Source organism: Chelmon rostratus, chromosome 7, assembly GCF_017976325.1.
Source record: "Chelmon rostratus isolate fCheRos1 chromosome 7, fCheRos1.pri, whole genome shotgun sequence".
NCBI lineage: Eukaryota > Metazoa > Chordata > Actinopteri > Chaetodontiformes > Chaetodontidae > Chelmon > Chelmon rostratus.
The window spans coordinates 12,818,100-12,844,750 of record NC_055664.1 but is presented as its reverse complement, the minus strand read 5'-3'; the positions used below and the strand labels follow the sequence as shown (position 1 = coordinate 12,844,750).

The following is a 26,651-nucleotide window of genomic DNA, read 5'->3' as shown; positions in this document are numbered from 1 at the left end:
CAGTAAAGGGGAAACTGAACTTTATTTCCTCTCTTCAGTGGTGGAAGAGGTGCTCAGATCCTTTACCTTAAAAGTTCTGCATTTGAAGTGTTACATATGTAAAAGTACAGGAGTATAATGGGAAAAATGTGTTAAGTATCAAAAGTAAAATCAGGCCTACTTATTTTGAACAAAGGGCCATTTGAGTTTTTAAGTATTGAATATTATATTATTGGGTTGCAATTCAAGATGCATTAGGTGTACAAAGTATGTTAATGCTGTAAGTGGTCAAGGCGCAGCTAATTTTAACTACTTTAAACACTGTTGGGTAGCTTTGTTAAAGCTATAACAATGCATATGCATGCACTGAACCTGTATATTAACTAGTGGCTAAAGGTGTAAAAGGTACATTTCCTCTTTAAATGGAGTAGTAGTATAAAGCTGCATAAAATGAAAGTACCTCATAAATGTACAATAGATGAGTACATGTTTACTTTCCACCTCTGTCCCTCTTCTTTATTAGTCTCTTCTTCTTCTTCTCTTCTTCTCTTTCTCTCCATCCCTCGTTCTCTCTTTCGCCATTTATCCACCCCTGTATCTCCTTATCCCTCCATCTCTCCTTCCCAGAAAGCTCTGTCAAGCTAGTTAGAGACAAAAATAACAGGAAACAAACTTTGCCCCTGAAATAAAATGTCTCAATGTACTTTCGTCCGTAACCTACTTTATTTTGAAAATTCCAACAGGAAAATTATCACATTGACAGCATGTCGGGATTGACGTGTCCCCACTATTGCTCCCCGGTCTCCAGTGTGGATTTACATACCCTGATTTCCGTGGGACTGGGAAGCGAAAGAGGAGGGTGGTGAGCATTTCAGGAACTGAGGAAACAGCCGCAAGCAGCGTAATTTAACAAATGTACAACTTTTAGCCCCGTCGTTGGTCCTCTCCCGCCTCCAAACCTCCGTCGGAATAAGCGTTTACGTTACTTTTCTCCGCTTCTCTTGGCTCTCAGCGGCTCCCTCACTGGATTATTTCTCTAGTCTGGAGGAGGACTGGGAGGTTTTCGGAGAAGTCTGGAAGCAGCTTGAGCTGAACCCGGTTTGAAGGGCTGTGGCCATGGCCGGGGGTGGTGGTGGTGGGGTTTCTCCGTTGGGGCCCGCGCCGCCGATGTGGTATCACCGGGACCTGAGTCGAGCGGCGGCCGAGGAGCTGCTGGCCCGGGCCGGGAGAGACGGCAGCTTCCTGGTGCGGGACAGTGAGAGTGTCAACGGGGCTTACGCTTTATGCGTACTGTAAGTAACTTTATCGCAGAAAAAAAAATGCTTGTTTGGACACTTAACTTGTGTGTGCGGCCTGGTTTTGCTTTGCCCACTGGGAAAAGTTATGGCTTTGCTAACGTTATGGTGTTAGGGGTTTTCTTTAAGTTAACCTGCTAGCGCATGCCTTCAGGGAGTCTCGGGTTTTGTGTTGAAGCCACTGCCTAGCCTGCTGTGACTCTGCCAAGCTGCACAAGCTCTTCTAAGTTGTTCATAAACTTTCCTGCTGCGACAAACTGGCATTGTATTTGAAGCCTACGTAAGCCATCGTTAAACAAGGTTTCAGCCATACGCGTTTGTTTACTTTCTCCTGGGAGTTAGTGAGTGGGAGAGGGAGACTGTCTGTCTGCCCAGCAGTGAAACTCCAGCATGGCACACAACTTTAGGGCTGTCCCTGTCTGTCTTGTGTCTGATGTGGTCGCCTGCAGCGCCGTTTTTACAGGGCACTGAAACTGAGCGATGGTGGAGGTAAATATAAGCATCCATGGGCTGGCGAAGCCTTGCTGATGTTTTAATTTGAGGCTCATGTAAGACCAGTGCTGTGGTGAAGCAGCTGGCTTAGCTGGGGAGTCACACATGCTATCCCCTTTGCTAAAAAGAAGTGGTGAAACACCCACCCTCATTTACACAAGGGAGATTTTGCCACCAACCACGTCCACGGTGCTTCACTTCACAGACAATCCCGACAACATTGTGTACACTGGGCAATGACTCAGAAAAGGGAAGTTAAACTTACAAATGACCAAAGTGACTCACGTTCCCCCAGTGCCCACGCAAAGTTGAAGAGATGCATGGACTACTGATTGTGCAGATGCAGGAAATAAAGGGCCTATGCCATGTGACATGATACTCTGACATTGACTCGACCTACATCCCCTATCTGATTGCTTACCTCATGCTGAGTTCAGTGTGTGTGTGTGTGTGTGTGTGTGTGTGTGTGTGTATGTACTGTTAGACAGGCACACTCAGGCACACTCTCATGTAAACACGTTACTCCCTTTGTCATATAGGAACCCATAAAAAAAAATCTGCAACCCATTTTGGCCCATTAAAAAATGAAACATTTTTCCCCCATTGCTGGATACACTAGTTATTCACTGGGCCACTCCATGACCGACAACATTCCTCACATCCATGCATCATCCGTTTCCGGATTTATTCCCGCCTCCACCTCTCCCTTCCTCTCCCCTTTCACCTTTCACATCATGGACTTCAGAAAGTTTCCCTCATGATGCCTGGAGCTTGTTATCACCGGGTTTTAGCCAAACTGTGCTTTACAAGCATTGTTGCCCTTGTTTTGCAGAGAGGTTTGAAGTGGTCACCTTTACCGTTTACTGTCAATCTTAAACACATGACCAGTGTTGGAGTACTCTCATTATTCTGAATATTAGCTGGCACTGGATTTTGTGGTTACTTTGTAGCAGTCATGGGGCAGAATTATATTAACAACATGGACTGAAACTGCCATAATCTTCAAATATGACCATGTCATCGTTCCTCTTATCATGCCCATCATTTCCTTCATTACCTGTTAGTGATTATAGGGCGCTGTACGCCTAGTAGAAGCTACGATTCAATGGGTTAACTCAGTTTTTATGTTGATATTTAGAGAGACACATACCTTGGATGTATAAACAAAGACAGAAACTGGATTTTAATGCTGGTATCTAAAATTTAGCTATACAGTTGTATATTTCAATGTATAAAACAACAGAAACACCTACATACTTTAACCATATTTATGCAGCTTTTAAATTTCAGTGATTGTTCAGTGATTAGGAGGTTGTTCAATCCTGTGATTTGCTCTTGATACAGTTGCTGTCATTCAATACTCACTCTGCAATCCAGGCTAAATTCAGTCATAATTAGGATATTATTTATGTTGATCACCTTAAGAGAAGGAGACACATCTGCAGACAGGTGAAATAAAGGTGATTCCAATATGCTGTACATTGTGCCATTTGCTGTGTTAATTTTGCATTGTCAGCTGTGAATGTTTTTGTATCACTAACCAGAGGGCATGTTTGAGAAATGGTAAGCTTCCTTTCTCCCTCATGACATACAGTTTTCTCTGTTCAGAGGCTCAATATGTGTGACTTTTTATCCACACAATAAAAAAAAAGATCACAACTATGGTCATTTTAAATTTAAAGTTGAAATTTACTGTATATATACATACAGGATAAACATCAGTCTAGGGGGCACCAGTCTAAAATAAGATTTAAAACTCTGAAACTGACAAGCTCATCAAGCTGTCTAATTGAGTTAGATTATTTATCACAGTTCAAACAATGTAAACAGTAAGTGTCAAAGTGTTGGTCTGTCTTAATACCCAGACAGAGGTCATGTGGGCGTCTTTTGTTAGATCAGTATGACAGATACGGTCTCTCTTCATAAATAATATCTTGAGGTTTTCCAGTATTTCCCAACAACCCTTGAAGCCACAGAGGAAAAGATGATATGTTCAAACAATCTCATTCTTGTCAACTTGTGATAAAGTTGCTGCACAAAAAAACATTTATTTCCAGGAAGTACAATCTGAATCACCAGAAGTGTGAAAAGATTCCAGACTGCTGAATGGCACTGTTTTTAGTCATGGCTGCAGTCAGTGTGGCGTGCTGGAGGCTCAGGGCTGATGTCAATGCCAGGTCGTCTTGATGTTGAAAATCATCTCTTTTGTCTCCTATGCTTTAATCTTCTAAACCAGTGGTTCCCAACCTTTTTCCTCAAGGTACCTCTTCTCTATCAATGAGTAAACTGATGATGGGTATTTTCTGTATATGTGAAGGCTCTGTAAATTGAGCTTATGTTCAGGTCTACACCATGAGTTTATCTTGTGAGATTTTGTTTACGTTTATATTGTAAATAATCTAAACTTTTGAAACTAATTTAGCTTTCTTCATAGACATGAATAGAGTGTGGTATGGGCCCACTGTATATTTTTTCAAAAGGTTTTCTTACATCCCTTAAAATCAAGAAGGCCTCAGGACCCGCTGCAAAGCTTTGGCAACCCCTAATGGGGGTCAGAACCCTCAGGTTGGGAACTGGAAGTGTTCCAAACTGTCTAAAGTTGGGTTTGTTGAGCGATATCCATCTTCTTCTTCTTTTTTAAGGTTTTATCATTTCTACAGTCCTGTGACACATGATAACAGTTTGTTTTTCTGCAGTGGAAGTGAATGATCACAATGCTCACAATGATGTCAGTGTGGTGATAGAAATGAGCTACTTTCAAACCAGATGACCTCTTTTAGGTCCCTGCCACATACATGGCAATTTTTTTAAATCTGAAAATGGCAACGACACATGAGTGCTTGTTGAGCTTGGCCTATAGTGACCAATGTACACAGACGTGTGTACTTCCTTTTTGAGTGCTTAGAGGCAACAGTGTTTCCTCTCTGCCGTTGTCTGAGAATAGACTGGTGTGAAGAGTGTTTGTGTTGGTGACTTTACAGAAGCTGTACGAGTTAGGGACCAGGGCCAGTTTGTCTTTAGGCCTTTTCCTTTCACTTCCTCTGTGTGTACATTTGTGTCTGAAGACTTTTGGCTTTGTGTCTGCATGCAAGTGTTAAGATAATGCTCTGATTTTTGTAGATGGTGACCACTTTGACCAGTGTACTATTTGGCAATGAGATGAACAGTTATAGCTGATCGGTTTCTGAGTTAGTGTGAGGGTGTGTGTGTTCAGCATTTGCATGCAATAGATGGTGCAGATATAATATCCTGAGAAATATGGAACATGTTAAAGCTTCAATATTGCGATATTTCAAAAAGCAAGAAAATTTCACTTATGTGCCCAGTTATAGTTCCACTTTTTTAGATTCCAAGGTGGGGCCATATGTTCATCAAGCTTGTGGGAACACATCAGTGTGACAGCTACAGAGATACCGAATTGTTTACTATTTTCTGTCAGGAAGATGTTCTTTAGTATCAGGGGAGCGCGTCTAAACATGTCAGGGTTCAGGCATAGCCCTGTGTGTTTCTGTGTGTGTTTGAGACCCAGAAGTGTCTGTGAAAGCATTCCTCACCAGGTTGTTAAAGCGGTTGTTGTACCTACAGTCTTTCCTAGCATTTTTGCTGTGATCTCATTTTAAATGTGTGAAAGATCTGTGATGGTGTAGACAGTCGTAAAGCTAAAAACTCCCCCTGAAACTTATCCATTCTTCTCTTTACCTACATCTACTTTGTAATTGGTATTTATGAATAAGACTTATCAATAGGGAATAGTGGCTTTCACTTGGATTCACCGCATCAGTGTACTTGTAGTAACTTTCCCTCATATTTTTTGCTTTTAGTATACTTAGTAAGTAGTAAAAGTAAAAAGTAGTCCTGCATGTGTATGAGAGGCTAGAGCAGTGAGGCACAACACATGTTTAATAAGTAGCATAATGATTAAAAAGCAAAATATAGGTAATTCATATATAGCCTATCAATGGAGTGTGCTGATACACACACACACACATACTGTTAACAGTGCTTGTGTAGTTTAAATGTAGGGACTAAACTGACCTGCCGGACTTCGAGGCAACGGAGACTGGACAGAAGAGGGGGAGGTGGCACTCAAAGCCAACAGGACTGTGGGGCAGTCATTACCCCCAACAAGACTATTGTTGACAACACATGCACACTGTATGCTTTGGGTCTGTGTGTATCCCATAATAAACCTCTCTCGTTCTGCGTCTCTCTCCCCCTGTTATAACTTAGCTGCTACTGAAACAATAGCATTTACTCCACAGACCCACAGAGAATCTCATCAGCTGCCAACAGGAAGACAAACACTCACTGACACACACACACACACACACACACACACACACACACACACACACACACACACACACACACACACACACACTACTGTACGCGGCAGTGCCTCTTGTATATGGATTCTGTGCCCCTGGCCCAACCATTGTGTTGTTAGGTCCCGACAAAAGGAACAGTTCACCTCACTCACGGTGTTTACTGCTGCACCTTGAATGGCAGTAAGGAAAGGAAGTTTATGTGTAACCAGCCACTGGTGACATGATATATGGAACTATTATTGGCAACAGTCCGATAAATGCACTGTTCATAAGTCAAGTCTTTTAACTCTACCACAGTTTGTCACTATGGGTGGCACTATGGGTGTCTGTCCATCCGTCCCCCAACCTTTTCCATGTGTGCTATCAAATAAAGGCAAGAATACCAAAAAAAGAAATCTTTTATGTTATGGTATCAGAACCGCCACAGTAGGAAACAATGATAAGCAACCCATAAAAACATAATTGCCAGGAAATAGTCCAATGGTTAAAACACAGTGAGAGCAAATTTAAAATGCATTAAATGCATAATTTCCAGATTTAATGTTAGTGATATTTAGGATTCAGCAAATCGGCGTCAGACCTAGGTTGAGCCTTAGTCAGGATCAGGGTCATGAAGCCAGGTTTTGATGACCTGTGTTGACCCATTCAGACAGACAACAAGTGCAGGTTTATTCCATGTGACTGTTTCATGTGACTGTGCCAGTGGGGTACAAGTAACTCCAATTAAATTTGCCACTTTTGCACCGTCAATCTGGTGTAGCTTCTTATTAAGTTTATTCTGTCCAACTGAATTAAGTTTCCTGTGTTATTTGGGATGATAAGAGGCAATCGCCTTGCAATTTGTTATTGAGCTATTGTGATCCAGTCCACGTTTTAGTTCCTGTGGGACACTGACCTGGAAAGACCGGACAAACAGCTGAGTGGACAGGGTGGGATGAATTCCTGACATGGATTTATCCCTCCATCAGTTTATACAGCATATACACATGCGCATACTGTGAATAAACACAGTGTATGCACAAGCAAAAGCATTAATTAAGTGTTTTGCTTAGGCTGCCGTCCCAACACCCACACTTCTAAACAGATGCACAACCATGATACACACATACAGTATACACCCCAGCAGATGTAAACCACAGCATTTGCTTGGCAAATTGAACATTTTGCGTCCGGTCCACTGAGCAGACATGAAGTGCAGACATGAAAATCATTCAGCTCCAGCTTGTGGCTGCAGGCGTGTAGTCACGGCCGTGCAATCACAATGTCAGTGCATTGATCTGCAATTGGTTGTAAAAGAAAAAAAAAGAGAAAAGCTGATTATATTAGAAATACAATTCGGCCTCTAAAGTTTGTTACGTACTGAAAGAAACACCATAAATTCTGGGAGAGAGAAAAGACAAGCTGATTTTCTTTTAATCTTTTCTCTATTTCACAAATGATGTCCTTTTTTTGTTTCTTTTATTTTATACCACCATTGTGCCTTTATAATGAATAAACACCAGTCTCAACTTTGTTCTGCTCTACTGTATCATGCTACTGTAAGGATAAAGCCCGCTCACAACTGTGACAGACAGCAACAGGTTGAGGCTCTCTGCAGCGTCTAAACCCCCCTCACTCCCATACGTGCACACACACACATACACACACACCCCTATCCACTGAGGTCAAGTACAAGAGTGTATGTGTCAGATTTGAAATGTTATTTTTTGTTGAATCAAACAGTCGTCTCAAAGTTGTCTCTTCTCTCACTTCGCCCTGCCTCTGTTTACTTCAACCTCTCCCTTCGGTCTTCTTCTTCTCTTTCTCTGGTTCTTTCCTTCCCTGCAGGTTTCAGAAGCATGTCCACACTTACAGAATCCTCCCAGATGACGAAGGATTTCTGGCAGTACAGGTACAGAGAGGACACAAACACTCACCCACACACACACTCTCTCTCACACACACACACACACGCACACACACGCACACACACGCACACACACACAGAGTCTCCGCTGAGGTTAAGTGTGTGTGCAATGTGTACAGCAAAAACTGTATTTGCTTCAGTAGCAGCTGGCAGGCAGAGATGCTTTTGTTGGCTCTGAGCTCTCTCTCACACAAACACGCACACACACACACACACACACACACACACACACACACACACACACACACACACACACCAACAGCAGCCTCTTTGTGCGTTGTGCCCAACAGCTGTGAAGTCACCACCACACACACACTCGCTCTGCCTCACACGCACACGGACAGCATGGTGCTTCAGCCTATCGTGTGGCCACATCACAGACATCTGTGCCCCTGCTGTATGATTTTTAGGGTCTTAGCTGTGACATTGAAGAGAGTCTAAAAGCCTAATTTTGCTTCCTGGAGCTGAGTATGTTTGGGAGCAATGTTTACCAAAACATCTCTTCCTGGTTTGAATTATATTTAGACTACTGGGTCATATTTGCTTACACAACATTAAATTTGGAACAATAGAGGCCACCAGAGATTTCTGTAACATGACTACTTGTAGCCAAGGAATTGTTATGTTCATACCATGTGGAAGATAGCTCTCCTTCTTTTTCACTGTCTCTTCCTTCCCTGATTGTTTTCCTCTGTTGTTCTCTCAGACATCTCAGGGCGTGCAGCCTAAGCGGTTTAAGACGTTGCCAGAGTTGGTGTCGTTGTACCTGCAGCCCAGCCAGGGTCTGGTGACCACGCTGCTTTATGCTGTGGACAGAGAGGAAACGGTCATCAGCGATGACAGGGACTATTCAGGTATCTCTAGAGCCCGTACAGGCACATTTACATCCTCAGTGATTGTCCCCATTTTGTCACATGTTAACTCTCCTGCTCTGTATTTCGTAGATGGGGAGGATGAGAAGCCACCCCTCCCACCTCGCTCTGCCTCTGCCTCCACTCCACCTGGAGCAGACACACCCACAGACAGGTACAAAGTCTATTTTAGGATTAAGTTCATTGTTTACAGTTTACAACAAGATTACATAAGCGCTGAGAATCAAATCTGCAAGGCTTCTAAACCGACATTAACCATGATCATGTTAAAACATGATCATGTCACGACACGCACACAGAAGATGAATGCGTCACAATTCAGTTCTGCTCACAAAAATAATAATAACAAACACACGTCCACACAATCACCTTCACTCTTAATTTCACACACCCACATCATGCTGTAAAAATTGTTACTATTAATACATAACATACACTGGTGTTCATTAGCAGACAAACGCACAAACATGCACATATAGATATTAATAACCTCATGTTCACTGAGATTCATTAAATTCTCAAGACATTACTTTTTCATGTACCCTTGTACACTGGTTTGCAGTTTTTGCACATTAAAAACAACGTTTGGTGCAGGAAGACTTATACAAGCCTGATTCTTAAAAAGTTGGGACGCTGTGTAAAATGTAAATAAAAACAAAAGGTAATCATTTGCAAATGAACTACATTTACTGACAGCAGTTTTACAAAGTGTTCCTGTTCCTGAGCCCATGTAGTAACACCCTTTATACAATCGTGTTCACAAAGTGGTGAACCTCGCTCCAAAATTCAGGTAATTCATAGCCTATCAATGGAGTGTGCTGATACACACACACATACTGTTAACAGTGCTTGTGTAGTTTAAATGTAGGGACTAAACTGACCTGCCGGATTGGGTATGAAAGGAGCATCCTTGAAAGATGCTCCTTTCATACCCAATCATGATACTATCACCTGTTACCAATCAACCTGTTTACCTGTGGATAGGGTTACACACATGACTTGCAGATATGGTCACTGTGAAGTCCACAACAGTTTTCTGATACAAGGGTTGTAGTTTGTGCCATAGAACAAACCAAAAATATAGTAAACGATAAAACAATGGAAACATACAACCGAGTGCAAGAAAGCTTTAGGTAGGACTTAAAATTGAAGTAAAGCTTGATTTATTTATTGTTTCCTTGTACTATAATCTGCATTATTACGCTGTGGAATTATGTACATGTAGTGAAGATGGATATAAATACTCACTGGACTTCATTTGAATTTGTTGCAGTGCTCCAGCAGCTAATGGCCTGAGCACCATCTCACATGAGTACCTGAAGGGTAGCTATGCTCTGGACCTTGAGGCAGTCAAACAGGGAGCCTGCTCCCTGCCTCACCTCAACAAGACACTAGTGGCCTCCTGCAAACGCCTTAATGGGTAAGAGGGACACAGCAGCTCATCTGTCGATGCACATATTCCACAGACACACACTCGCTTGTCCATGCATGTTCTATACAGAGCTGTTCTTTTATATATGTGTGCTTGTCACTGCACTGAGAGAACATCTATGTAAGGATTTACAGCCCGCAGAGCTGCCTCAACTCAACTCATCTCTTGTTTTGGTCACAGTGGCACCTGTTGTACATTCAAACAGAGAAAAATTGCATTAAAAACAGGCCTAAATTAGAAATTGTAACAAATATAACTGAATCACATGGTTACTAATCATCTATAATTCATTGTTCAGCCCTAACATGCATACATAAATATAGTCCAGACTATATTTGTTTCCCAGTAGATAGATTTAAATAAAGAGGAAGACATGAGAAGGATTTTTAAGCTTCGAGACAATGAAGTTGTCGATCTGTCTCTGTTTCCCTAAACAGGGAGGTGGATAAGGTTCTGTCTGGTCTGGAGATCCTGTCGAAAGTCTTTGATCAGCAGAGTGCTTTCATGGTCTCCAAGATGATCCAACAGGTACACATCTTTGCCTCTGGGGTTGTTCGTCCAACAGACGTGTGTCGTTGTGTTACACTCTTGTTAATATGAGATGTTTATGAGCAGAGTTTCTCCTTTTTATGTGGATTTCCATAATAGAGAAATTAGTAGAAATCATCAAATATTCGTCACTTCAGCAATGATGGATTGGCCACTGTGTGTGTTTTCAACTGCTGTTTGAGTTACTATTGCAGTTTAGTATTCCTAACACTATTTTCTGAGTTTAACAGCCTTGCTGATAATTCATGATTTAGAACGTATTTATGTGCTGCACAGAGACTAGATTCGATGCTACTTCCCTGAAAACTAGGGCTGCAACTAACAATTATTTTCATTATTGATTAAATTGCTGATTATTTTCACTATTAATCAATTCATCTTTTCGCAAATGTTTGACATTTTTGCTATAAAAATTACTAGAACAATTAGTCGATTATCAAAATAGTTGGCAATTAGTTTTCTTTCAATCGACTAATCGATTAATCACTAATGGTCGCAGCTCTGTTGAAAACCTTCTTAATTTATGACTGCTGGCGTCAGTTCAGTAGTCACTTTTCATGTTTGAATAACACTGATTTATGCAAATATGGGTAGACTAACAGCCTTAAGAATAATCTGTGTTTGCTGTGTAATTTTACATGCACCATTTGTTTCAGTTGAAAGTCAAGTCAAGTTAATGAAATGCATCATTTCTGTTGGCAGTTTACAAAATCCTAATCATCATTGTCCTCCACGAGAGCCATGTTGGTGAAGCTTTCATACGATGGTAGCAGGACATAACATCTCATCCTCTCTGTCTTACGTACGCCGTTTCCTAGTTGTTTTGTTTTTTTCTCCACCAGTCAGTGAATCAAGGTGGAGACCAGGAGTTGGAGAACCTTGTGACCAAGCTGGCAATTCTCAAAGACCTGCTGTCCTCCATCGAGAAGAAGGTACACACATGAATTCATGAAGTCATGTGGAGTCATGCACCCTCACACATAATCACTTCTGCTCCCTCTCAGTCACACGCACATGCACACACGCACACACACACACACACACACACACGTATATATACACATACACACAGACAGCTGCTAGTTGGACGTGGTTAGTTTGGATTAACCCTCCCCATATGATGGATCATCTGTCCAGAAGCCCTCCTGGCTGCACGACGTGTTGCAGCATGAAGACTTCAAGCTGGTGTGTGTGCGTGTGTGCGCGTGTGTCTGTGTGAGATAAAGAGAGACAAAGTGATAGAGGGCCCCTTCTCTTTTTGGAACCTGGCACATAAAACATGTAAGACATCTAGATGGAGAGGATTGGGGTGACTTTGTGTCAATTTTGGACAGAGCAGCCAATTGTCCTGCTGTGGATCTAAGCCGTTAAAAGTATTTGCATCAGGTGTAATATTAAGGGAGCCAGATGGAGAGGGTGTGCCATATAGGTCACAACAGGGAAGCATTTAAAGCTAAATTATTTGTTTTTCGTCATGTCTGACATTATTTTCTAGCACAGTAAACCTCACCAATTAGTCTTTTTGCTTTTTCCCCTAATTTGCAAGTACAGTTCGACCAGTTCTGCCTTGTTAACAGGTCGCACCATTTTTGCTTGGACTCCATTTTTTAAGGAGGCGATTTAGCTGCCTGGCAAGGAAATGGCCTCAGTGCAATCAAGCTACATGTCTTCACTCATGTGATGTCACTGACTCCGCCTTCTCTGCTGCTGTTGTATCACATCCAGGAAATGGGAAACCGTTTCCTTGTTGACACCAACATAGAAACTGAAAACAATACAGTACATACAATTCATCTGTTTGTGTTTGTGTGCTCTCATTTCTCTTTTCCTCTTTCATTTTTGTCTCTTTCTTTTAATTTTTTCTCTGCCCTTCTCTCTCTCTCACTCTCGTCCCCTTAGGCTCTGAAAGCTCTCCAGGACATGAGTTTGTCCTCTCCATGCTCCCCTCCTCCTCTCTCCATGCGTCACAGCAAAGCCATCCCTGTGCAGGCCTTCGAGGTATGCATGTACATACACACGCACACACACACACACACCTCTCACAAACGCACACAAATTTTATTCATGGCTGTCTCTCTGCAGGGTGATGTGAGGTCAATACTAAGGCAGTTGCAATGATGTCATCTGTTTCTAGTGTGTGGCCTTTCCAGGAAGTGCATCAAATAAAAACTGAAAGTGTTTGTGTTTTATTTTATTATAAAACAGGAAAGATAAGATAAGAGAACACCATATTAATCCCATGCTGGAGAAATTAAATTAGGGATCATATGAGCAATCATCCGAGTGAACCTAGACACTCAGTTTTCTAAAAGCCAAGTTGTCCCTATGAAACATTCAAACTCTATTATCAGTGTAGTTATGCATCTTCTAAATCTGTAATCTTTCATACTTCCTGTTTTATGACAGGAATAGGAAGCTCCAGCCAGATAATTTTAATTGCGGTGTTTTCAGCTGTGAGGGAAATCTGAGATCTTTTGCAGAGTGTCCAGATTCGATTCATTAAGTGCTACTATTAGGGACAGACTGAACCTGAATTACTCTGAAAACAGGCTGAGAAGTCATATATTCCTCAACACACTGCAGGAGGTTTGTCAGCAGAGCTGATGTGAGACCAAAGGAATGTTTGTAATGCACTTCCTGTTGCATCATCTGTGTCTTTTTCACAGTATAATAGTATAAATCACATTGGTGTCATATTCCCACATATTTTATTAAAATTATAGTTGGTTTATTTTGAAAGTGGACCGACAACTTAACTTATAGAAATAGGAAGGAAGCTTTGTTGAGAAGTGGGAGAGGAAAAAAAAAAGGAAAAATCAGAATAATGTCAAGGTAAGAGACACTGGGTGTGAAAGGTACAGAGGGGGAAAAGGAGTTGAGAAAAGAGGAAAAGTGTGAAATAGAGAAGGAAGAAGAGATGAACGATCTGAAACATTAACTGTCAGCCAAGTCTGCATCCTCTGTGGTTACCTCCTTTCAGCAGCTTCCTGTTGCACAGGAACAGAAATATACTTATGATGTGGAGGTTGGTTTAAGATGTGGCACCTGAATCGCCCGCTGACACACAAACGGACTCCACTGAAGTTTTACATTCAGAATGCAATTCTGTCTTCTTATGTCGTCCCCCCCCGAGTAATTATGAGCTTTATGGTCCTTAGAGCACGGTGCCCTTTTGTCGCATAACTGTCAAAATATTTCTGAAGAATGCGATAACAGTAATTTTTTGAACTTGCTGCTTATAACTGACTTAGATTTAACACTCTCACAATGCCTTAGAAGCAGTAAGCTTGTTTTGTATGTGGTCACATTAGAGGGAGAGAGTGCTGACAATTCCACTACTCTCACTTTAGAGACCCCTGGTGGTGTGAAAATTTGATATGATTTGAAAGCTGTAGAGACATAAGCTTTTATTAATGCACAACTCTGTGCATGCATGCGGCGTGTGTGTGTTTAATCCTCCTCCTCTTCTCCCCTTCAGGTAAAGCTGGATGTTTACCTGGCAGAGCTGACAAAGATAGGAAAGAGTCAGAAGTACACTCTGTCTGTGGATGTGGAGGGAGGACGACTGGTAGTGATGAAGAAGGTGAAGGACAGCCAAGAGGACTGGACCACCTTCACACACGACAAAAGTGAGAGTCACACACACACTCCATACACAATAATGCCAGTATTTTCGGAACTGGGAGATGAGTAATCAGTGTTTCCTTCAGGGAATTATGGGGCAGAAATCTGTTTAACAGAGATAGTGAGCCACCCAGCTAGTGACGCATCTTGTCTTATGATCAGTTTAATTTGTCAGTGGCAGCCTAAACAATAGCCACATTCATTAGGTATATGCAATTTGCTGTTTTCTGTTAAATGCTGCCTCTACTGTTTTACCATACCTGCCTCATCTCCCGACTCCATAACACGAGATTAAATGTATGTATTGATCCAAGCCTGTAATAACATGATATTCTTGGTGGTATCTGTTTGAGACACAGGTGAAGTAAAGACAACAACTTTTTTCTTATAATTTTGCCTCCTATTACATTTTTTTCATGCCTTTTCATTGTTCTTCTTCCTCAACTTTAACCTTCTTCTCTCAATCTACACCTTGACCTTGCCTTCCCTCCCTGCCTTTCTCTCTCTCCTCGTATCTCCAACCTCTTGTCTGTCTCAGTCCGTCAGCTGATAAAGTCTCAGCGGGTGCAGAATAAACTGGGCATTGTTTTTGAAAAGGAGAAGGACAAGAGCCAGAGGAAAGACTTCATCTTTGCTAGTGCCAAGGTCTGCACACATGCACAAGCACACACACACACACACACATACACCCACACACACACAAGTATGTGTCACCCAGTCATTCAAACATACAAACACCTACCTACATTACAGCAGTATACACATTCACCTTCACACTGACAAGAAAATACTCTCACATGTCTCTTTTATATTTATATTCACGATCAGACGCAGGACACTAACAGGGCCAGGATTTGTGGCACAGACCCGCACACACACCAATCTCCTCTATGAATTCATTTTCCACTGAGACTTTTCTTGTAATGTGATTCTCAGCTTAGCATTGTTTTTCTCCTCAAATATTGTCTGTAAATAAGTGAGCTGTTAAGAAATAAATTCCTATATATTCAAAATATTTCAAGGTTTCACAAAACTTTATATACACACTGATTGTTAGTCAGCTTCTTAAAAACAAGGTGCCCTTTTGTTGCGACCTCCACTCACTGATGTGTGCGTTTCAGAAGCGGGAGGCATTTTGCCAGCTGCTGCAGCTGATGAAGAACAAACATTCCAACCAAGACGAGCCAGACATGATCTCCATCTTCATAGGCACCTGGAATATGGGTTAGACACGCAAGCACATTTAATATTAACTGTCTTTAGATTTGTTTTTTTATTTCAGCATAACCTGTATTAACAGCTCCACATACTGACGAGTCATGTACTTTCATATCTTGCGCTGAAAAGTCCAGAGTGTGACATTAGCATTTTGGATGAGAATGGACCAATGTGGTCTTTGTCTGTAGGCTCAGTGCCTTCGCCAAAGTCTGTGGCCTCATGGGTGCTGTGTCGCGGCCTCGGGAAGACTCTGGACGAGATGACGGTCACCATCCCTCATGACCTTTATGTGTTTGGAAGCCAAGAAAACTCTGTGTGTGATCGGGAGTGGGTGGAGACGCTACGCGCCATGTTGAAAGAACAGACAGAACTGGATTATAAGCCGGTGAGGAAAGCGGTCAGAAACACTAGGTTTTAATTATAGAGCTTTTAGATTCGGACCGTTCAGGTACATCTCACCTCCTTTGATTACATTAGTCTTATCATCCATTTCAGTTAAGTTTTTGTACAGTGTGAGCGCAGTTTGGGTGACTCAGTGTTCCTCATTGTCTTTTGTTGTTCTTGGAAGTAGATCGCAGTGCAAACTCTGTGGAACATAAAGATTGCTGTGTTGGTGAAACCGGAACACGAGAACCGGATCAGCCACGTGGGGATGTCCAGTGTCAAGACAGGCATTGCCAACACACTGGGTAACAACAGTTTCCAGTGTCTATTCTTCTCGTGATTTACTGGTCACCTGGTCAGAAGGAAAATATGAACAGTGTATAACAGCACAATCAAATTTTTTTGTGGAAACAAAGGGGCAATTCAACGGGTTATTAGGATTTTATTACTGCAACTCTTGTGCTCACACTTAAGGCAATTAATGAAATGCAATAAGATTCATTTAACATCTATAAACTTGTTTCTGTGTTCTTTTTTAGGTATAAAGTAATGCTTGTCATTGCTCTGTTACTGCCAATCATTGTAATAAGTTTAGTTTTTATGTTTGCTTTGATGGTTTGTTAGGTAACAAAGGAGCCGTGGGTGTGTCCTTCATGTTCAACGGAACATCTTTCGGCTTTGTGAACTGTCACTTGACATCAGGGAATGAGAAGATTGCCAGGTACGTACCGTATTCTTACACGCACACATTCTGTATAACTGTTTTATTTCAAGCTCTTACGTCATTTCAAATTTTATCTTGTGAGGACAGACTAAAGTTTTTGATGATATGCTTTTACAGTGCATCAGAAAACATCACACACAACACACATTATTAACCTCTTATTACTTCTGATACTTGTGACTCTTGACTCCTACAGGAGGAACCAGAATTACCTAGACATCCTACGCCTGCTCTCCCTAGGAGACAAACAGCTGAGCTCCTTCGACATCTCGCTGCGCTTCACACACCTCTTCTGGCTGGGAGACCTCAACTACAGGCTGGATATGGACATACAGGTAAAGTGTTACACAGACGTACACAGAGTGATGAAATGCGGCAGATTTAGAAGTCATTTGATGGCCCTGTTTCTTTTGTTTCTGTGTGCAGGAGATTTTAAACTACATAAACAGGAAGGAGTTTGACCCCCTGCTGAAGGTGGACCAGCTCAACCTGGAGAGGGAGAAGAACAAAGTGTTTTTACGCTTTGGTCAGTACGCCCATGTTTCTAGCCGACCACTGTTTGCCTCGTCAATGGAACAATGGAATAGATCTTCCTGAAATGTTCATTACTAAGAGCAGGGTTTGTTTCAAATGATGAGTTAAAATACCTCTACGTTAGGAGAAGGTCACTTTGCTTAGAATGAATGTAAACATGACAACTTTAAGGATTCAAGGGCTGTATGACAAAGATTCAAGGATAGGTTGGATTAGATTAAAGTTTAATGTCATTACACAGTGAGTGCTTAGCTAATGAAAGGCAGTTTAGTACTGACATTTAAGTGCAGAGTACATAAGTATTGGATAAGGAGGTTGCACTTCAACAGTGAGACTCTCAGTGGAGTGCTGTTTGGCTCTAACAAGCACATAAAGATGAAACTTGAGCCATTCAGATTCCATATTACATGCTGCTAGTAATCATCCCAAATATCCCAGTTGGACAGTTTTTTCATGACTTTTTTAGTAAGTGTGGTCAGTGTTTAGGCAACTGCTCAAGTCTTGGTGATTTTAGCATGCCAACACCAACTCCCACTCCTCCTGTCTAATACGCAAAAAGCAAAGATTTCAAGCTGGGCATGTTTCTCCAGGACAGTCAGTGGAGGACTCCTGCAAATCCCCACTGCTCCAGGAGAACACCCACAATTAAAGATATTGTCATGTCCAAACATATGACTCAAATAAGACCACATGGCTGACAGCAACTGGCATATATAGATGTGGTATATCCAAAATCATTCAATTATCCCTACATTGGGAGTGAAATTTCTGTTCTTGTGCATCACAAATACTGTAAATGTGTCAACACAAGCAGCAAACAGCAGCCATTATGTATGTTCATGTTTTAAAACAGCCAGTCGGTTAGCTCTGCTTACAAAGACTATGCTCTTTCTGTTGATCTAACTGTGGCCTGGTGTTGTTTCAATGTTCCAGTTAGTCTCTCTGACATTAGAAAATGCTACACACAAGATCTAACACGTGCACGTGTGTCTGCTTGCTTACAGCGGAGGAGGAGATCTCGTTCCCGCCCACGTACCGGTATGAACGTGGCTCAAGGGACACATATGTCTGGCAGAAGCAGAAAGCTACAGGGGTATGTTTACATAACTCAAACAACATCACAGCCAGTTCTGATGAATACTCACACTGTCACACACTTTCTTTTGTCTGTGAGTCGTCCTGATAGCTCTGCTGTGCCTTCTGCTTTTTTTGTCTGACCCCAGATGAGGACTAATGTTCCATCCTGGTGTGACAGGATCCTGTGGAAGTCATACCCAGAAACACACATTGTCTGCAACTCCTATGGTGAGACAATCAGTCAGCAAACATATGTTTCACTTCGGTGTAACAGGGGTCCTTTTTTGCAATTTCACCTAAACACTGTGAAGCTCGATTTATGGCGTATACTGCAATGAATGTGATTGACCAACAAGGAGACTCACATATATGTTCTGTTGTTTTCCAGGTTGTACAGATGATATAGTGACCAGTGATCATTCCCCTGTGTTTGCTACCTTCGAGGTGGGCGTGACCTCTCAGTTTGTCTCCAAGAAAGGTACAAGTGGATTAATTTTTCTTTGTTCTCTTTGTGTATTTTCTCTTGCTGTCAATAGCTCCCACTCCTGGTCTGAATCTCTCTCTCAGGCTGCAGATAGCCTACATGATTTAGCCATAATGGCTAATTTTCCCAATAAAGTGGGCGCTGTGCATGTTTTAAGAACTAAATGACCACTTTTGTTTTCCTGCTCAAATCTGGACAGCTTGTGATGGACTCCTGTAGCCTGGTCAGTGACTCACAGCTGAACAGAGGCTTGAAATGGGCAGTGAGTTGAGCAGAACAGAGGGGAAAGAAAACAGCAGCCTGATACTTGTTCCATGTCCATTCATGCTTTGCAAAATGTCACATTTACAAGCAAATTACTGTGTTTCTGTCCTTTTACATGCAATTCTGTGCCACCTACTCAGATCTTTGTCTGTCTCTGTTCCTGCCCTTCTCTTACTCCCCCCTCATCCCCCCTGGCCACCTGTTTCTGCATAGGTCTGCCAAAGTCTTCAGAGCAGGCCTACATTGAGTTTGAGAGCATTGAGGCCATAGTGAAGACGGCGAGCAGAACCAAGTTCTTCATCGAATTCTACTCCACTTGTCTGGAAGGTGAGGTGAACATCCACCAAAATCCGCTTGGAGCTAGAGCACAGACAGGGTGGATGCATCAGATATAATAAAACTGTATCTGTTTCTTCTTTTTGCGTCTTTCTCCCTCCCTCCCTATCTTAGGCAGTCAGTATACCTTTAAGCTAGACTCCATTTTTGACCTGTGCTGACCCCAACTCCTGTCCACCATGTTCTCTTGAATGAAATGCAATAGAAACATATCCCTCCTCTTCTTCCCACCTCGTTCCCGTTGTCCTCTCTCCCATCCCCCCCCCCCCTTCTCTCTCTATCTCTGATCTGTAGAGTTTAAGAAGAGTTACGAGAACGACAGTCAGAGCAGCGACAACGTCAACTTCCTGCGTGTGGGCTGGTCCAACAAGCAGCTAACGACGCTCAAACCTCTTCTCTCAGAGATCGAGTACCTGCAGGACCAACATCTGCTGCTCACAGTGAAATCCCTGGATGGATACGAGTCCTACGGTATAAAGAGAGTGTTCATGTTTGCGCTGTGGCTGTGCAATTCTTTGAAATTGACAAACAATTGACAAATCTTTCTTATTTACGTATGACAATTAACCTTGTCTGTTTTTTTCCTCATGCTAGGAGAATGTGTGTTGGCTCTGAAATCTATGATTGGCAGCACAGCACAGCAGTTCCACACCTACCTGTCCCACCGTGGCGAGGAAACAGGAAACATCAGGGGGTCCATGAGGGTCAGAGTCCCTTCTGAGAGAATGGGAACCAGGGAGAGACTCTACGGTAACACAATGTATATGTATTATATGTAACTGCGTGGTGATAGTCTGATGTAGTGTGCAGACAGGGACATCAGTTCCTTTTAAAGAAACAGTATTTCTAACCAGAGAAGAGGGACAATGTAAAGTATGTAGTTGAGACAAATGAAGCAAATTTAAGCCTTAAGAATGTGCAGACAGGAAAAATGATTCACTTTGACTCACATCTCACATGTTTAATTTTAGAACTCTTTCTCTTTCTCTTTATTTCAGAGTGGATCAGTGTGGACAAGGATGAGACAGGCGGACCTAAAGGGAAATCCACTATGGTATCCAGAGTGGGACATGAATACGTCAAGTCAGTACACTTAAAAGTCTTAAAAAAAAGGACAACTAACTGAAACAACACAAAAATAACTAAGATCTAATAGAAATACATGTATACAGTATGACAGTATACAGGAAATTGTATTTAGTCTTCGTCAATTTGGTCAGATTTGTCAGCAAAACAAGTATGAGGAGGTGCTGGTGCGTATGTTTGTTGAGACTGGGACGTCTCCATGACTGTGAGTCAGTTGCCCTCACACGGTGGTTGTATTGTAATACTTACTCTGAACTCCTTAAATCTCGTCCCTGACAAATACCCCAAATATTATAGTAAAAAACACTAAAACTAACACTGAAGCTAATAAAGACTGAACTAAGACCAAGCATTTTTAAACAATAAAAACTAAACAGAAATAAGCAAAGCCACTCTGGAAACTTAAATGTCCCTATAATCCAATTGAAAATGAAAACAATACAGGTTTGGACATAGACAAAAAATACTAGTTTAGAGACTATGTTTTACTCCAGTCCCATTCATAGGTCTTAAATTCAGTATTTTAAAAGGTCTGATTTGTCAGTCATGTTATTCTTTTTTTTTCCTCTTAACTCTTCATCAATCTTCAATCATTGTGTTGTATAAGATAATCTTGAGATTGTCATGAAAAGGCTGATTGTTCCCTGGTGAGATTTCTCTTCTTTGGCTGTGTGCTGACAGAAGCAGGAAAAACATGCTGTTACACTGAGGAACTGATACATCTGTAACATACAACATCCAAGTCCAAGTGGCAACCTGTTTTTGTAAACTTTTGTAAACTCTGCATTCTGTATATTGTAACGGAAGAAATGGAGAGTATGAAAGCTCCCAAACCTAATTGTTCTGTTTTACCTTTAATGAATGCACAGACACCTCTCTGCTGCTAACTTGTTCGAATGTGTTCTCAATGCAGGCCGTCTGTGGTTCGTAAACAGCTCGGAGAGCTGGGCAAGGTTAGCGAGGAGGGAGAAAGGAGCAGCAAGGAGGAAACGGCCGCAAGGTATAAACACACTCGTGTACTTAACACACTGACCAGCCAATACACACAATCCTCAAGTTAGCCGCACACAAAAATTCAACCACTTTGACAGATTTTTGTGTCAGTGAAAACTGAGAACCATCAAACATAAAAAGGAAGGCCATCAGCCCTCTGTTCTGTTGTGTGTAGGCCTAAACAGGACGCACCGGAAGCTGATCCATCATCCATCAGCAAGAACAGCTACAATAACCCGGCCTACTACATCCTGGAGGGAGTTCCCAATCAGTCAGCAGCTGCCCTCTCACCTGAGCTGCTCCCATCTCCTACCTCCGCAAATCCCCAGGTAGCTAAAGCCCCTCCGCCCTCAGCCGGAGCTCGAACCAAACCCCCCTATGTTGGCTCAGGGCACTCTCACCCACGCAGACCCATGACGGGGCTACCGGTCCGTGCTATTAGTGAGGAGGGCTCCTCAGAGGACGATGGAGGCGCTTGTGTAACAGGAGCGCAGGGGGGTGGTGTCGGGGCAACAGTTGGAAGCACACTGAATCGACCACCTCCCGACTTCCCCCCTCCTCCTCTCCCTAAGGGCGCCCTGGAGATGGTTGCAGAGGTCCCCTTCCCCAAACTTCGCCCTCTTTACCCAGACTTAGCTGAGGTCAGGATCCCAGCAGCCAGTCCCGCTGCCCCGCTGGCCCTCGGAGAGGGATTTAGACGAGGAGGAGGAGGAGGAGGAGGCGGCGGAGGAGGAGGAGGAGGAGGAGGAGGAGGAGTTGGAACGGGTGCTTTGGATGACCAGTCGTGTTCTGTGCTCCAGATGGCAAAGACTCTGAGCGAGAGCGAGTTCCCTGGGCAGCCTCCGCGCGCTCCCTCTGCGCCACCGCCCCTCAGAGGGCAGCCGGTGGGTTTAGGTCTGGACGCCTGTCGGACCTTCCCGCCCAGAAACCCCATCACAGAGAGTATCGCAGAGGACATGCCTGAGGAGGTGAGAAGTTCAGCTTAATTCACTTCAGTTGCTCCTTCAAGCAGGTTTTTTAAAGGTAATGTAATTATCAATGCAGCTGCAGCTACTTTTTAACATAAAGCCTCTGCTGTTCGTACAGCCATCTGTAAGACTTTACACCAGGATCCGTTTTGTCTTAAATTTTAAAAGTTTTAGTGCTTCCTTCTTGAGGTGAAGAAAAATAGAGCCCTTGCTAAGATAGCATATTGGATCATTTACTGTCTTGTTTTTAGCTTTTAGTTCACCCTGTGTTTGATACCCCCTGTGTAGGCACTTTGGGGCAGCAGCAGCTCATCGTTGTCGGTTGGGGAGTCTTCAGTGGGGGAGTGGCTGCAGAGACTGGGACTGGAGAGGTATGAGCAGGGTCTCCTACACAACGGCTGGGATGACCTGGAGTTCCTCAGGTACACGCACCTACACACTCAGACATGTTGCCATTCATGCTCCGTTGCATGCGCCAGCAGGTGAAAATAACAGAACTGTTGAGGTAGTGAAAAGGCGTGAAAGTGAGGTGTCTCTCACATCATTTTTCCAGTGACATTACCGAGGAGGACCTGGAGGAGGCGGGAGTGCTCGACCCTACGCACAAGCGAATCCTGCTGGAGAGTCTCAGGCAGCAGCAACAGCAGCAACAGAAATAAACTGTCTCGAACTGGTCTGTGACTGGTCCAAACCGGCCTGATGCCTCACCAGGTCCCAAGAGGCCAAATCTCAGCTGAACTGAACTGAACTGAGCTGGAGCGTGCCAATTGATGCCAGACTGTGCCTTCTGAGAGAAATTGCACTCCTTTTGTACTTTTCAAAAAAAAAAACCCAACACTTGTTGAACCACCATACTTTTTCACATGTACTGTATGTGTGTTGTCATTGTAGAGGTGGCCTTATTTAATGAGAATCATTTCAGTCCTTCAGGCATCACTACTTAACCCTCTGCTTGAAACCTAGTGAGAAGATACAGGATGAGCTAGCATTAAAAGCTTGTTGTCCTTTGTTTGTCCTCAGAGGCCTTAACTGAGGAGAGACAGTGTTTAAGACTCCTCAGAAATTACAGACTTTTTGAAGTTTAAAGCAAAATAAGAAGAGGGCTTTTTGTGGGGAACCAGAGCCTTGAAAACACGCTGCCCGTGTCTTTTAACAACGTTTTCTTCTCTGAGTCTCAGGTTTTTCCACACGAAGGGTCACAATCGGCAAACTGTGTGGGAATTGTTAGAGAGCATTCATGGGTAATGTCAGCACAGAGCTGGGGCAGTGTAACCCCCTCGCTGGTGCAATGCAGGCGGACAGGAAGTGGTGACAGGAGAGGAGCTAGCCCTGACTCTTGTCAGGCTAAAGTGAGCTTAACTCGCATTTCTCAGATTTTGTACTTATGTGACAAAACTAGGGCCACTGTTGTTTAAATAGTGGCATTTATTGTCTCAGTGTCTCTGCATGTATTTATAGTTTTATGTTTGTTTGTTTTTTAATGATAAAGGGAATATGGAGCAAACCAACCAAACCAGTCCTACTTGAGCTGAAAGTGCATATTTCACCTTGGTTCAGCATTTAACTGAGAGCCCCTGATGTGTGACATAGTCGCAATCAACCCTGAAAACATCATCTTTTCATTGACAAATGACACATGCAGCATACGGATTCTTGGTGCAATGGTTGGTTGATACTTGGTTGATTGGTGGAGAAAATGAAGTAGGTAAAGCAATAAAGTCACAAATGTACATGAGGCGATAATGATGCACCAAAGTGAAATATCACTTGTCCCAGCACATTTCTCATTCTCACCCCCATTTATCTGTGAAGACATTTCATTTTCAATTTACAGATGAAGACAAATCTCATTTTAGCACCATAAGACCCAGGTGTAATAGGTCACATCATTTCATTTTGAATTGTGTAAAGGGAGCAATGTGTTAGTTAACATAGCCAAATAGATTAACCAATGGTTATTCTACTAAAGATTTACACAGCTGTATTGTCGTTGTTTCGGAGAAGCCATTTATTACCAAAACATTTTTTCCCTGTTATTAATTCTAGATTTGTCTCATTTTGCTGATTTTATTTGGTGCTTTTGTTCTATTGCTAGAAACATGTCACCTCTCATTATACATTAAAAACAGAAAAGTCAGGTTTCTGTGGGACACAGGTAGTTTGAGGACCGTTGTTGTTCCCTGATGTAACCAGCAGGCGGTGCTGCTATTCCATAAACCTCATCAGTAGATGCTGTCTGTGGAAACTTTGGGGACAGTCGTGTTCAGTGAAAGGAGTTATACTTTATAGTTCTGCTAAATGATGTGTTTATATGTTGTACTTAAGCAGTGTTCTGTTAGCGTTCAGTCTGCCTTTCTTCATTTGAATCCTGCCTCTGACACTACAAGCTGAACCAAGAAGCCAGTGTTCAGTCGTTTCAAGAGATGCTGACATAGATTCATCTCAACACACCTTGCACCCTTTCTTTACCAAGGTGGATCACACAAGACCGTTTTTCCAGTTAAGCACACAACTTGCTTTTGCTACTAAAATATAATGTCAGATATTTTGCCATGTCAGCAGCTCATGATGAGAAGGCCTCAAACGTAGAACTCTAAACTCTAAGTGAATTACAGAATTGGGACTAAAAGTCATGAGATCTTTTCAGATGTGATTGTAGCAGTTTCCTTTTTATTTGTCATGTCTGAGAAAGATTCACCTTTTCCCCTCCTAATTTTCTGTGTGATTCATTGTGTTGCTCCCATGCAACCTTAGACTCGGCCACTCGGGTTACTGTACGTGTTGTGCAATGTGTCTAACTTTCTAACAGCCAAACAACCATAATGCAGAATGTGGATGTGCTGTTCATACACGTTAAATCTAATGTCTTTTTAAGCCTTTTTTGGCCTGTCAGTGTTCTCGGTTATGTGTGTGTGTGTGTGTGTGTGTGTGTGTGTGTGTGTGTGTTTGTGTGCCTGTGCATGAATGATAAAGAGACTTTGCCATCGTTGTTTTCTCTGACACACTCCATTTTATCTTCATGTAGTCTTCTCTTGTGGTTATGTTAAATTAATGTAAGTTGTTCACCTGTGTCATTTTTTTTTCAATTAAAATCTAATATCTTTCCTTATGTCGTAGACTCACTCGTTTTCTCATTTTTTTTGTTGTCTGCAGGGAAAAGCTGACAGGATGAGAGTTTTGGCCTGTGAGTTGTAGACCTGCCTCAATAGGGGAGGGGAAAAAGTGAACGGTAAAATTATAATATATGACAGTCATTTAAGTTTTTATTTAACCGTCCCACACCTCAGTGTTTGTGAAAACAGCCAAGTCTGATTTTGCACATAACACCCACACTCTCACCACTCTGTTACACACAAGAAACCAGATCATTGAACGCGTCATGTAGTGCTTCCATAATGTAGATTTATTAGAATATTCAGAGTAGTGCTATAACTTCTCATTCACTAGAGCTTCTGTCGATTCATAGTTTTCATGGACGTGTTGGTCTATTAGACAGATGCTCTGCAATGAAATAGATCTGTAAAGCAACATGAGAGACATAAACAAAAGGCTACCTAATATTTATATTACTAAGTACGGAATTTACAGTCACAAAATTTCATGGAGCAGTTCAAAGAAATGTGTGGATTTCTTACGGACATAATAAAGAATGTTAATAAATACATGTTTTTTTTCACCATTTTGAGTAGATTTCTAGAGTTAACCCCTCCCCCCTCCCACAATGGAAAAAAAAGCTCTGAAATTAGTCTTGTTTGAGTGATTTGCAACAAAATAAAGTAGGGATGATACACAAGCAACTTTGCAGGGTGGAACATACAAACAGCTGCTTTTTTTTGCAAAAAAAAATAAAAAATGGGGGTCATCGGGAACAAAATCTGGGTATTAATGGACACACAGTAGAAAACTCCAGCAACTGTCTGCATCTCTGTCTATATTGCCAACATTTGACAAGCTTGCGTTGCATTTCTGAGAAAGATCACCCCACATTTGTCAGCTGTGGCAGAGTTAATGAAAGTGATTAAAGAGTCAGAGCGGGTTGTGAACTTCCCCTGGAGTTGGTGCCGCAGACTGAAGCACTGCCTGCTGAGCAAACTCATTCTTTCCCA

At 42.3% G+C, this 26,651-nt stretch overlaps 1 protein-coding gene across 1 annotated transcript; it reads left to right on the top strand.

Annotated features, from left to right (window-relative positions):
• The first annotated feature begins 788 nt into the window (after positions 1–788).
• On the top strand, positions 789–25,650 carry inppl1a (inositol polyphosphate phosphatase-like 1a). Its single transcript, XM_041940958.1, has 27 exons — positions 789–1,271; positions 7,922–7,985; positions 8,707–8,854; positions 8,945–9,026; positions 10,146–10,292; positions 10,742–10,832; positions 11,696–11,785; positions 12,753–12,851; positions 14,332–14,482; positions 15,016–15,122; positions 15,599–15,701; positions 15,884–16,080; positions 16,267–16,384; positions 16,704–16,800; positions 17,000–17,138; positions 17,230–17,329; positions 18,342–18,430; positions 18,561–18,642; positions 18,803–18,892; positions 19,376–19,489; positions 19,793–19,969; positions 20,093–20,248; positions 20,497–20,581; positions 21,498–21,584; positions 21,753–22,545; positions 22,834–22,967; positions 23,099–25,650. The coding sequence occupies exons 1-27, from the start codon at positions 1,096–1,098 to the stop codon at positions 23,202–23,204; spliced, it is 3,822 nt and encodes a 1,273-aa protein (XP_041796892.1). The 5' UTR covers positions 789–1,095; the 3' UTR covers positions 23,205–25,650.
• Positions 25,651–26,651: the final 1,001 nt, after the last annotated feature.